Source organism: Spea bombifrons, chromosome 9 (assembly GCF_027358695.1).
Source record: "Spea bombifrons isolate aSpeBom1 chromosome 9, aSpeBom1.2.pri, whole genome shotgun sequence".
In the NCBI taxonomy this organism is placed as follows: domain Eukaryota; kingdom Metazoa; phylum Chordata; class Amphibia; order Anura; family Pelobatidae; genus Spea; species Spea bombifrons.
In genome coordinates this window covers 38,407,178-38,420,422 of record NC_071095.1, presented here as the reverse complement: position 1 = coordinate 38,420,422, position 13,245 = coordinate 38,407,178, and the positions used below count along the sequence as shown (strand labels likewise).

The following is a 13,245-nucleotide window of genomic DNA, read 5'->3' as shown; positions in this document are numbered from 1 at the left end:
TCATCTCCTTGTACATTTATTTTATCAGACACAGTTTGCTATCTATATCTATCTATCTATCTATCTATCTATCTATCTATCTATCTAGCTATCTTTCTATGAAATCCACATATAAATCTAGGGTCTGCCTATTATAAATCTATATATATGTACCTATTATCTACCTATTATCTATCTATTGTGTATATATATATATATATATATATATATATATATATATATATATATATATATATATACACGTACATATACTAACACATACACATACTAACACACGCATATATATATCGCCTGATAGATTGTAAATACATTGTGCTAGGAGGCAGTATGTTTTTCCTGCTTGTCCTTGTGGTTGAGCAGTGGCCTGCTTCCCTCCCCTGTTGTGTTTATTTATTATTTTTCCTTGTGGCTTAGAAGTGTCAATCATGTTCCTTCTGCCATTGGCTGGAGATTTTGCGTCAAAAAGTTGCCAGAGAGGAGCCTTCCCTGCAAATGTTCAGGAGAGAGGGAGAGACCTCCAGCTACAAGCTGCCTCTACTGCCTTACCAGAAATCCACAAGATCCTCCTCCAATGTTCCTTTGTATGTCGTTCAAGAAGGGATAACACATCTCCTTAAACTCCTAGTTTGCTTAGTTTATGCCAAGAAGCTTGAAGAGAGGCAGAGTGTTTTTAACCCACTTCTTTCGATTTGTTACAGGAAAACGGATATCTAACTGTACCCCTAAATCGTTTTAGAGGTAAGCATTCAATGTTTTCGAGTTTTTTTAAATAAAAAATAATTTGATATTTTTTCTCCCATTGTTGTCCTCTGAGTTTGTCACAAATCACATTTAGCTTATGTATCTAAGATTTATATAGGTTATAGCCTCCTTCTAAGCAAGAAAGTGAATCTAGGTTGCAAATGTATGTAATTTGTAGTTAATATGTAATTAACTATTACTAAAATATATTAAGAATGTATATTTTTAGGTTTTATTAAGTATTTATTCCATATTTTCTAATAGTGTATAAGAAGGAGCACAGCATTCATTTAGGCTGGTGTTGTGAATTCTTTTGGTTTACTTAATTCTGTGTCTTCATTCACTCCCAACACAGTAAACCAGATAATTGGGAAGGCGGGACCCTCATCCCAATTTTTTCAGTCTTTTCTGTGTGTTGGAGGGGGTTGAAGGGGTGTGTAAGGGTTTTTTTCTCCTTCTCAAGATCACACACACAAAAAAACTTTAAGAAATTCGTAGCTTGCCTATGATTGCAAACCGATAATTGTGATAAAAAAAGTGGAATTATAAAGCAAGCTTCCCATTTATTGACAAACAGATTTCTACCCAGACTCCAATCGATAGCTTGCGAGAAGAACAAATCATTTTGCAAACAGACTATGAACTCAACCCCACAATACCCAGTGACTTAAAGTCCCTGGATTCTTCATATTTCTGGGTTTTAATTATTCTAAAGAAGATTTTTTTTACATTGTTTATCATAGTGACAGATGTTATTGGTGACAGCAGATGTTATGAATTAATTGAACAACAAATAATTACACAGTCGATGCTTTGTATTATGTTTATGCATGTTAAATTATACACATGTTACCATTGAATTCGTTAAAAAAAATTATAGGAAGACTTATTAAAAACTCATATATTTGTTTCTAAATTATGAACACCAAACCTTTATTATTACAATTTCATGTTCGGGCTTTAATATATCTTCGTTGAAATACACATATCCCATCAAACAAACCATTAAAAAAATGAGAAAATTCACAATTAGCGAACCTTCGTTTTTAAATGGTTTTGATGTGAAAAAAATATATATACGTGATGAATAAAAATATGCAAATATAATATATATATATATATATAGAGAGAGAGAGAGAGAGAGAGAGAGAGAGAGAGAGAGAGAGATTAAACACAGTTTGCAGTTTATAATATTAAGAAGTAAAAACAAGCAGAAAATTCATAGATATAAAAATGTAAATTTAAATTTAAAACAAACACCCAGCAATTTCACCAATTTAAATGATGATAATACTCATTAGGCATTATTAATTTTTGACAAAATAATTATGTTCTTGTTCCAAACTCGTTAGCGCTTAGTCGTTACGGGCCTGAAACTTTCTCTGTAGACTAACGCCCGTTATTTTCTTCTTTTCTCTCTTATAAACAGCATGTCAGACTATATAGGTTTTGTTTCATTTCCATCATGCAGAAAATTAGTCAACACAAATGCTCTGCTGAGTTCTGTAACCGCGTCCTGTAATTAAGGAACTTGTGCCACTCAGATTATCTCGTTAATTTATCAAGAAAACATTTATTATAATTAATTCTTGGACGAGGTAATTATTATTGAACGGGTGCAGAGCAACTGGTAGATGGGATGTTTAAGGGGAAATAGTGACAGATTGTGCTTGTGGAGCCGTTGTTCAAAAATACTCCTAATGGCGTGTGTTTGGGGGGGTGTCTTTCTGTAAGGATTCCAGATTTTTAGTACTAGAACAAAGAGAAAACGCAATCATGATTTTAACTCCTTTAATTGCCGGATAAATGCGCTTTATTGGTTTAAAATATGGTTAAAATTCACGTTAATAATAACTAACGCGTATATATTTTTTTCGCCAATGCACCTCAATAAGTCAAAACAAAAAACTTTGATATTTTCAAAGTCAAAAGACGGTCATGCCAAGTTATTTTAACAAGTTACTACTACAAGTTTAGGAAAACAAAGTCAACTCTAGAATGAAAAAATATAGGTCCCTAAAATGTAAACTGTAATTAAGGCTTTGAAACATTGGATTATTTTAATGGTTAACATAAAAAAAAAATCCAAAATACTTTATTATAATAATTCTGAGGTCTGATTTTTTTGTTGAGCTAGAATATAAATTAAAATGTGTGTACTTGTTAAAAATGGATTCTATTCGAAATAGCAAACAATTGTAGACTTTCCTGCCATTGTATGAACAAAAAAATACAAAAAAATATAATTATGAATCATGCATAAAATGAATAACTTCTAGATTTTTGAGTGCAAAACATTTTAAACAATATATTTACAAAATTATCAAATATGAGACAGATACAATGCATTATCTGTATTAATCATTGTATTTGCGTAAAGGGCAATAAAAATATATAGGTCAAACAACAGTATTCCTATAATACAATTTCCTAAATTTGAATCTACTTTGCTATTTCTGTAAATATTTCCTATACCTCCTTGCACCTGGAACCCAGGTTTATCTATGAACTTCAGAATCAAAGTCATTTGCTTTTTGGAGAGACAAATGTTGTTTATTCCTAAAGGTGCAAGTGTTGATGTGTATGTTGGCTCTTTAAATGAGTTAATGAAATTACAATGAATCTTCACCTCAGTGTGTATCCATTCAGGTGTGGAATGTGGACTTTGTCTGAAATGTTTGATTGTTTCTTAATTGGAACTTAAGGAGTTGTTTGTTTAACTTTGCCCTTTTACACATATAATCAACACTTTTTCAAAGCCCAATAAACCGGTTACTTACCTAGAAATCTAATTAGCGATAGTACTAATTAGGTGAAAATGATGGCTAGTTCTTTAGAATATGATAGAACACCACATAAGTCTAATAAAAACTTCCAATCCACATAAGATTTTTTTTGTTAAATCTCAGTTTCTTCTTACAAAGGTTTGTGTTAAATGCCTTGAAGGATAATTCCAAATTGTGTGTTTTTTCTAATGGTTAACAGACTGGGCAGAGATTGGTTTCCTGAATTGTTTCTTTGTTTCTAAAGAAATGTCTTTGTTATCTTTCCTATTTATTTAGCCAATGCCTTCTTTGTCTCTGAAAATGGTCTCAATCAGGTTTTGTTTGAGACAATTAGCTAGTACCAACCAATGGATCCTATGCAAATGAGTGGAAGTGGGAGCTGGGTGGAAGCATTTGTTGCTGTGGAAGGCGTGTTGTGTTGATGGGGTGTAACTTTTTTTAGGACACGTTTATCTAGTGAGCATCCCCATGATCAACAAGGCAGCTGGAGGTCTAGGAGTCCTTTAAGAGCATGCACACCAGCTCCTGAGCTCCACTAGCAAGTCATCAAAGATAAATTATAATTGGGGAACAGGATCTGCCTCCAAGAACCCTTAACTTGGTTAATCATCAGTCTCCATTCGCTTGTAGAGCTACTGATTTGGGAAGAAAAAGTGAGCAAAGGACAGGGCTGCTGAGAAGTCTTCATTCACAACCAGGATTCCAGATTGCTGCGATTTATCCACAGTACAATATTAGCATGATGTCTTATCTCAAGCAACCACCTTATGCAGTCAATGGGCTAAGCCTGACTACTTCTGGGATGGATTTACTGCATCCTTCCGTGGGATATCCTGGTAAGGAATGCTTCCACCTAAACCTGATCTCTTGATATTTATCAAATTGATATAAGATATTTTATTAACATAATGTGACTGAGGCATAGAATTGATTGTGGTAATACGATTATTAATAGTTACTCAAACACAAGGTGACTTTTCATGAATTTTAGTTGAAATGTATGTTTCCTGAGGGTCCATCACCTACTGAAGTCCCCAAACTGTACTTTGCTTTAATCAAGTACCACCCCAGTAACGAAAATACAGCCTACTGAAGCAAGGGATGAAGCTAATGTCCCAATAATTGTTAAGTTCATTTATTTCTGACTTGACTTAATTTTACGACATCAACTAGTAGCTATTAAGTGGATGTAAGGCTAGGATGTTAATTAATATAACTTTAATAATTAATTTAACTTTGATGCTATTCCAGATAAATTCTCTTTATAAAGTTAATTGCTCATCTGTTCATTATGAAAGATTTCAAGTAATTTAATATTGTTTTACATATTATCGTGGTTTAAAGTTTTATTGGACATGACGATATCTATCTATCTATCTATCTATCTCTATATATATATATATATATATATATATATATATATATATATATATATATATATATATACACACACATACTGCCTTGACTGATTTGTTTTGCATCAATTCGTGAAAAATTCGGCCAGTCCACTAACCGATAAATGATTTTAGCTACCCCTAGGAAGCAGAGAAGGGAGAGAACCACCTTCACCAGAGCTCAGCTGGATGTCCTGGAAGCTCTTTTTGCCAAAACTCGTTATCCTGATATCTTTATGAGAGAAGAAGTAGCTCTCAAGATCAACCTGCCTGAGTCCAGAGTCCAGGTAAGCCAGAATATCCACCTACCCCTCTGCCCCTCACTCCGTGTGCCGGGTTCTGCATGACGCCTGTTTCTTAAAGTTCTTTAAAGGGTTAAGTGATGGTGCAGGTAGTGTGAGTAGTGCTTGCATGCCTCTGTGCCCCAGGTGGGACATGTAATTGCTATATTTTAATAAAAGCTGCTTTTAAATTCTAGGTGTGGTTTAAAAATCGCCGAGCAAAATGCCGCCAGCAACAACAGCAGCAACAAAACGGAGGGCAGAGCAAAGTACGGCCGGCTAAGAAGAAGCCTTCTCCGGTGAGGGAGGTCAGCTCAGAGAGCGGAACAAGTGGGCAATTTACCCCTCCATGCAGCACATCTGTGCCAGTGATATCCAGCAGCACAGCTCCTGTGTCCATCTGGAGTCCAGCCTCTATCTCTCCTCTGTCTGATCCCCTATCAACATCATCTTCATGCATGCAGAGGTCCTATCCTATGACTTACACCCAGGCACCAGCATATGGACAGGGTTATGGCACCTCAGGGTCCTATTTTGGGGGAATGGACTGTGGATCTTACTTGACCCCTATGCACCATCAGCTTCCTGGACCGGGAGCTGCTCTAAGTCCTATGGGAAGCAACACAGTAACCAGCCATCTCAACCAGTCCCCAGCTTCTCTGTCCTCTCAGGCCTATGGAGCCTCCAGCTTGGGTTTTAACACCACTGCTGATTGCTTGGATTACAAAGACCAAACAGCCTCCTGGAAGCTAAACTTCAATGCTGACTGTTTGGATTATAAAGACCAGACATCATCTTGGAAGTTTCAGGTTTTGTGAAGATACTTTTAGCAAAAGAGAAACATTTTTGGTGACACACAACATAGACTTTCCAGTCCTAGCCAGGTCTTGGTCGAAGAAAAAAGAGAAAATGAGAAACAAAAGACATTTCCTTCATTTTATGAACATAAACCCCCAGGCTTCCCAGTGGATCTCAAAAACTCCCCATCTTGTGGAAAAGACCTTTCTATTTATCCAGTGACCAGAACATATACAGTTGTGATTATAGTTTTAGCAAATTGTGGATGAAACTTTGAAATGAATCAAGGAGACCATTCGATCTCAGGCTGTTAAATATGAATATCTATAAGCTGGGGTGGGGGTAATTTGCACCAGGAGGTGCTCAGTGTTAGCCAGCTCTTGGTTAAACCAATGGAATGGCCAGTTCTTAGAGGGTGCAGCTCATGCCTGCTTCATGACTGTTGTGTTGGCACTGTGAACATTTCAGGGGCTAAATGACTTGTGCTACTGATTGTCCTAGATGCACTACTTTATTTAAACAGAAATAATAATAATGTTTATAAGGATTCAATATGTAGTTTTTAAAAGACAATCAGTGTGTGTCTTATATAAATGGTAAATATGTGGTTTTTAATCTGTGCTAGACTTCAAAACTGTGATCTCCTGTATTGTATGCAATTGTGAACTCCAAGCCAGTAGGGGTTCTTCTGTGATTAAATAGGTTATAATTCTAGGTGCGATTCTGCATTCAGAGCAAGTCTGTGCCCTTTTATCATTCAAAATTAGGGCATTTACCAGCAAGGAACTCCTGTGAAACTTTGTTTTCTCTTACAACTTGGCCCAAAAATGAAAACAGAGATTGGAGGAAAAATTCCATGGACTCTAGCTCCTTACAGAGATCTTTTTAAAGACTGTTTGGAATAACTCTGGCCTTAGTGCATTGCTTGCTATGTGAAAGATTCTTCCTGGATTTGGCAAATATGTATCATTATATTAAAAGGAGTCTAGCACAATTTTTGTGTCTACCACTTTAATGATTGGGGAAGTTGTATGAACACAATCTCTTTTGCACACACTAACCTGAGTTTTGCTGCAATGATAGACTCTTTATTCAGAACAATGACCACTGTTTAACTCTTTCATTTTTAGTTCGATCCATACGGGTATACATCTGGGTTATAAATTAGTATAGCATTCATTGTGATTAACCCATTAGCCGAAAAAATGTTTTCTCCATTAGCAGTTTCAAAAGGTAACTCCGTTTAGAATATTTTACATTACTAGTAGATTAGGGATTGACAGGTATTCCCTGTTTTTCTAGTTGCTTTTTTTCTTTCATTTTCCTTGTAATAATGGCAATCCTATTGCTTTAGAATGATTTTGCTTTTGAAAGAAAGGGGGAGAGAATCAGAAAGACAAGTGAAGCAGAAATAATTTTCTAACAAAAGGACATTTTAAAAAGTTGCTAACCTATAATTTCAACAGTTGAACATAAGGCTCCTTCACAAATATCCCACATTTCTTAAAATCGTTCAAAAGAAGTCTTTAAACATGTTTTTAACCCCTACAGCACATACACATCAGATTTTTTTTCGAAAATACATGTGTTTTTCCTCTAATAAAAAAATAATTTATAAATAAGAAAGAAAGGAGAAAAATAAATGAAATTACACCACTTAACAACTAAAAAAGGAGCCGCGTCAATTACAATATAGAAATTACTCAATAACAGTAAACGAAAAAAACGAATTTTAGTGGAATTGTCCATTGTTTCTATATGTTGAATTTATGTAAAAACGGCGACAAGTGAATCCTTAAAGTCAACAACAAATATTTATTTTGGATTTGGATTTACTAATTAGTAGTAACTTTTTTTCCAATTCTGTTGTTTTATTTATGTCTTGAATAAATTTTGTCTTGGTTGAAAAGTTATTTAAATTATAGCATGTATGTACAATGAATATTAATTTTCGACAAATATGGGCAGATGTATTAAGGAATCAGGACATTCAGGGACTAAAGTGCTACATTTTTTTTCTTCAATTAATTCGTTTATGTGTTTATGTATTTGTATTATTTATCTCTAACAAAAAAAATTAAGAATTTTAAAACTAAAAATTAAAAAACAAACTAATTTAGGAATTACTATATAACAGAATAGGTATTTTATATTAGGTAACAATATAAGCTGTATACGTTAATTAGTATTCCGTAAGCAGAAAAATATATATATATATATAAATACAAATACAAATATGTAGTATATGCCACATACATTTCTGGGTAAACGAAATTCAAATATATTTGAGAACTCAACCTAAAAAAAACCTAGTCTTAAGTTTATTGACATTTACACAATTATTTATTACACTAATCAATTGGGAAACCAATCAAATAGCAATATGTTACCTTAGTGTACCCCAAAAACAGCTGATGACCCCCCTATATAGTTTTCCCTCTCCCAGCTGCTCTATACAAACTCAGAGAATACGTTGTTTTGCAAATGAGCAATATACAATATATATATATATATATATATATATATATATATACCTGTTTTTTTTTGTATTATTGATTTTTCTTGTAGTACAGCTATCGATAAATAAGTTTCGCCTTGTGTAACATTATGCCATTTGGTATACAACGCACCATAATACACACACATCACACACACTATATATATATATATTACATATATATGTGTGTGTGTTTGGCACGGCAAATCTATGGAATATGTAGGGAAAAATCCGCGTTTTAAAAATTATACCTGAAAATAATAAATGTAAGCAAAAGCGATTTATTGTTCCTCAAGTTCCCTTTGGGTTAATAAGGATTTGCGAGAAAGCAGTGACTCCCAACATAAATAATAAAAATCATATTAATAATATTAATAATCTAGAAGAATGCCGTTAAAATTTGTAGAATTTTAGAATATGCAGTACAGTAAGAGAAAACAATTAAAGATATTGTTTATACAGGATCAGCTGACTATCTGATATTAGTAAGAAAGCCCCTCCTGATGCTGAGTATGTGGATATGGTCCACACAGTACCCTCCCTTGTCTTCCTTTAAAGCAGCCTGTATTGTGGTCTCCCCTGCACTTAGCAATGAGTAAGGTGTGAGAACATCTCAACAGAGACGAGAGTTTATTACAGTCTGTATCAAGCCTACACTTTACTCTTTATACTTATACTTATACTTATACTTATACTTATACTCACATGTGATGATCTTAAATGCATATGTGTGCTGTGTGTGCATACACAGACAAAAATGTATATACCAGTATATACATATATATATATATATATATAGCATTTCGCCTTGTATGCACACGTATATAAAACTCGTAAGAAGCAGCAGTGTTACCCATTACAGGGGGCAGCCCATTCTAGTCATCAGGGGTTTAAAAATAAACAGCTTATTTTTTGCTAATTAAGCTTAGATCTGTGAAACGCATTAGAATAAAAGGCCCTTTTAGGACACAGAAAACAGAATAAAAGAAGCAAATCTCCCAAATTCTGCCCCTTTGAATGTACTTAAGGGTCCCTTTGCTACACTGTAATAGTCCTGCGGTTGTAATTTAGACTGTCAGATGGTGTGTATAGAATCAGGGGATCCCACTCACATTTTATGCAATTATTTTGTTAACATAAAAGTAATGGCGAATATAAACGCCTGTTAGGAAATCATATGGGCCACTCGTTAATTTCCCACTAAATCTGCAATAGAATGGGGTTGATTTTTTTTTTTTTTGGGGGGGGGGCACAATGAATACTTATCCAGAAGCTTTTTTTCTCCTGTCAGCTGGCCAGTTTGATTAACTATACCCTTAAAAAAAGCAAAAAGAAACGAATTTCTTATTACGATGAATTGTTTGGGAAACACGCTTTATATTTCACAAAAGAAGGCATTTTAAAGAAAAGAAAACTAACATATTTTATTCTTGCTGCTTGTGTATTTTTTCTTATTCATTTTATTTCCAGTTAATTACAGGATTTCCATATGTACCCAAGTCAAATTCCTATCATGTGACATCGAATATAATTACTTATGGTTTATTTTTTTAATAGCACACATTTTTGGTACAAGCGGTGTATGTATTATCACATATGTCATTTATTGTGATATTGTATACACAGATCTTTCCTCCAGTCTTAACTTCCTAAATCAATACTGTTCCAGGTAAATCTACCAGGCACATCCAATTGCAACTGATCAGACACAGACTCCAAATAAATGTAAATTCATAAGATAGAATACAATACTTTGGTGTTAAAGCTATTTTTAAGTGTATTTGCAGAGGACAGTCCATGAACCTCTACAATATGTAAAATATAAGAAATATAATAATAAAAATTCTGATATTATTAAAATTCCGATTTTAAGTCAAAGCCCATGCCCATACTATTAAAATGAGTTTCTAGAGTCAATTTAGATTTTTAGTTTCATGAACCATTAATAAAAAATCGCCTTACATTCATATGTCTCACAGATGCTTTGGCAGAGGATTATAAACTCCTAATGGAAGTCTGTTAAATCATTTTATATGCTGCAACCTCTAAAGTATGGGGGATCCCCACAAGTACCTGATTATCAGATTATCACTTGTTGGGTTTTATGGACTGTACATACTTCATGAGACTATATTCAGTCACCACTTTATATTCTTAGTTTAAAAAGGTTTACAGAAAATCATATGGTCCAGGAGGAAAAATATAATAAAAAAAAGTCCTAATCTACTTACGTCCTTGTATTTTAGGTTGGTTGATGCCATATGTTTTGTAGGAGAAATGAATGTGACACTTTATTTTGCTGTGGAAATTATGGGATTTATATATGGGATATATAAAATGGAGAAAGAATTAAGAAGAAAGTAAGCTGCTGCTGGCATTATATACCCCTGACTTAATAACAAGAGACACCCGAACATCTAATACTGCAGCACCTCTTTCTCAGCAATGCCATGATCTCTATGTTATCAGAACCCACAACAGGAAAAAAGAAAAAAAAATGTTTGTATTAATACTAGAAGTTTATTGTAGAAAAATACTAAATCGGTGTTAAAACTAATTCATATTATGTAGCACAGTTTATATGAACATATATTCATTCGTTTAAGATTCCTGTTATACATATATATATCTATATATCTATATATATATATATACATATACATCATAATAATATATATATACTATATATTAAATAGTATAACAAGGTGACGATAGAGGATCGAGTCGTTTAAACATTTTCTACAGAATTTCATATAATTACATGGATATTAGAAAAATGTGGACCCCCATATACACCTGCCAAACTCTTTTACTCTTTTTCTTAACATTATTTTCCTGTTTGAAACAGTGACACCTTATTATACCCGACATATAAAACATTTTAAAGCATTGTCTATACATAATATATTGAAGCGTTTTAGTTAAGCTTTAAAGTTCAGCGAATCAGCACTCATCCAGATTATGATAACAGGGATTTTCTTAAAAAAATAAAACAGTTATCACTTTGTGAAGTGGTTGTCGGGTATAAATCTTTTTGTGTAGAAAGTAGATGTTTTTGTTTATGTTTTAATAGCTGTCAGGTTTCAGATTAAATGTCATAGAGCAAGCAAATTATTTTTGGACTAAACAGAATAATGACCATCCTAAATCCTAACAGCTTTACATGAAAGGGGGATCTTTAGAAACATAAGACCATAGATATCTGTGACATGTTTTTATTGAAGATTAAGAACAAATAATGTACTTTTAAACTAAATAATATTGCTACAGCTACTAATAACTAGGTTTGTCCCCAAAACATATACCACAATAATGGATAATCAATTGATCCAATGATGGCCATGAGGCTCTCATAAGGAACTCAATTTATTGAAATATTATTTAACATAATATAAAAGGTATTAGCATACAAAAAACAGTAGATTCTGAGGATTATGAAAAATCGTGTCAGGCCCCCATTTTTTGATGATCCTGCCCAATAGTAATGCCTTATAATTTGACACGTTTCGCGGAATAAGCGGCTTCCTCGGAAATGGAATAAATATTAATAAACACAGTAGCAGGAATTGTGTTCATTTATATTTACTACACCTCTGATTTGAATCAGCCTCCTCAAACTTAAGCACAGTATATTTTTGTAGTAGAGACCCCTTTGCAGTATATGATGTATTTAGTTTGGCACTGTAATCATTAAAAAACTGCCTTGTGCCTTGTTATAGATTATCCTGTTTGAGGTTTCCTGCCCATAATGGGTCATTAATATGTGCAGACCTGCCACCTCCTCTTTGTGTGCAGTTAAATGTCTTTCTGTTTGCAGGTGAGTTCCCTCCTGCTGGGAAAAACACTTTTCCAACAGTTCCCCAGCACTCCAGGTGTGTATTCAGAAGGGTAACATGCCCCTCCTGTGTCTATACAGAGAAAATAAAAAATAATGTAAAAGTACAAAAAAAAAAGAAAACAAAAATTCAAATGTATTTTATATTGTGTATATGTGTATAGAGAGTACTGCAGAGGCAGAAATAGATTAATATACAGTATATCATGCGATTATTTAATCAAGCATCTTGGAAATGTATTTTTGTCAAACGAAATTTCATGAGATTTACTGTATTTCGATAGAGCAGGTTCCAATTTAATAAACTTACGAAAAAAATTGAAAATGTATTATTAACTCACACACACAGACATATAATATTATATATATAAATATAAAGAATACATACACACACATACATATATATATATATATATATATATATATATACATACACATATATAAAAGCGTAATATAAATATTTTGTTTAATTTTATATATTTATAAAAATGTAAAGATATAAATATATATAAAATGTAATATAAATATGTCGGGACTTTTAAAATATATATATATTTATATATATATATATATATATACATATACACACATACAAATACACACATACATCCATACATACATTGTGTAAATATATATGTTTTATTATTTTGTATATATATAGTTATAATTATTTTTTTCACTCCAAACTATCCCACAAACAGTGGCTTAAGGGCGATTTTAAAACTCTCAATCCAAACATCACATAAGGTGGTGCTGATACAAACGCTTTTTGTGTTTTATTTTTTTTCTCTAAGGTCTGGCAAACTCCAGGGTATTATAGAAAAAAAATGTACTTAATAGGCAAGGAGGAGTCTTAATGGAAGCTCTCACCAGCTCCCAGATTAATTCCAGCCACTGTAAATCCAACGGAATC

The 13,245-nt window shown here is 33.1% G+C and overlaps 1 protein-coding gene across 2 annotated transcripts; it reads left to right on the top strand.

The window, feature by feature from the left end:
* The first annotated feature begins 507 nt into the window (after positions 1 to 507).
* OTX2 (orthodenticle homeobox 2) lies at positions 508 to 6,994 on the top strand. 2 transcript variants are annotated; one of them, XM_053475042.1, is made up of 5 exons: positions 564 to 581; positions 699 to 738; positions 4,158 to 4,363; positions 5,057 to 5,208; positions 5,400 to 6,994. In XM_053475042.1, the coding sequence occupies exons 3-5, from the start codon at positions 4,267 to 4,269 to the stop codon at positions 6,018 to 6,020; spliced, it is 870 nt and encodes a 289-aa protein (XP_053331017.1). In that variant the 5' UTR covers positions 564 to 581; positions 699 to 738; positions 4,158 to 4,266; the 3' UTR covers positions 6,021 to 6,994. The 2 variants fall into 2 exon arrangements, with proteins under 2 accessions (XP_053331016.1, XP_053331017.1); XM_053475041.1 differs by having other exon boundaries at positions 508 to 738.
* Positions 6,995 to 13,245: the final 6,251 nt, after the last annotated feature.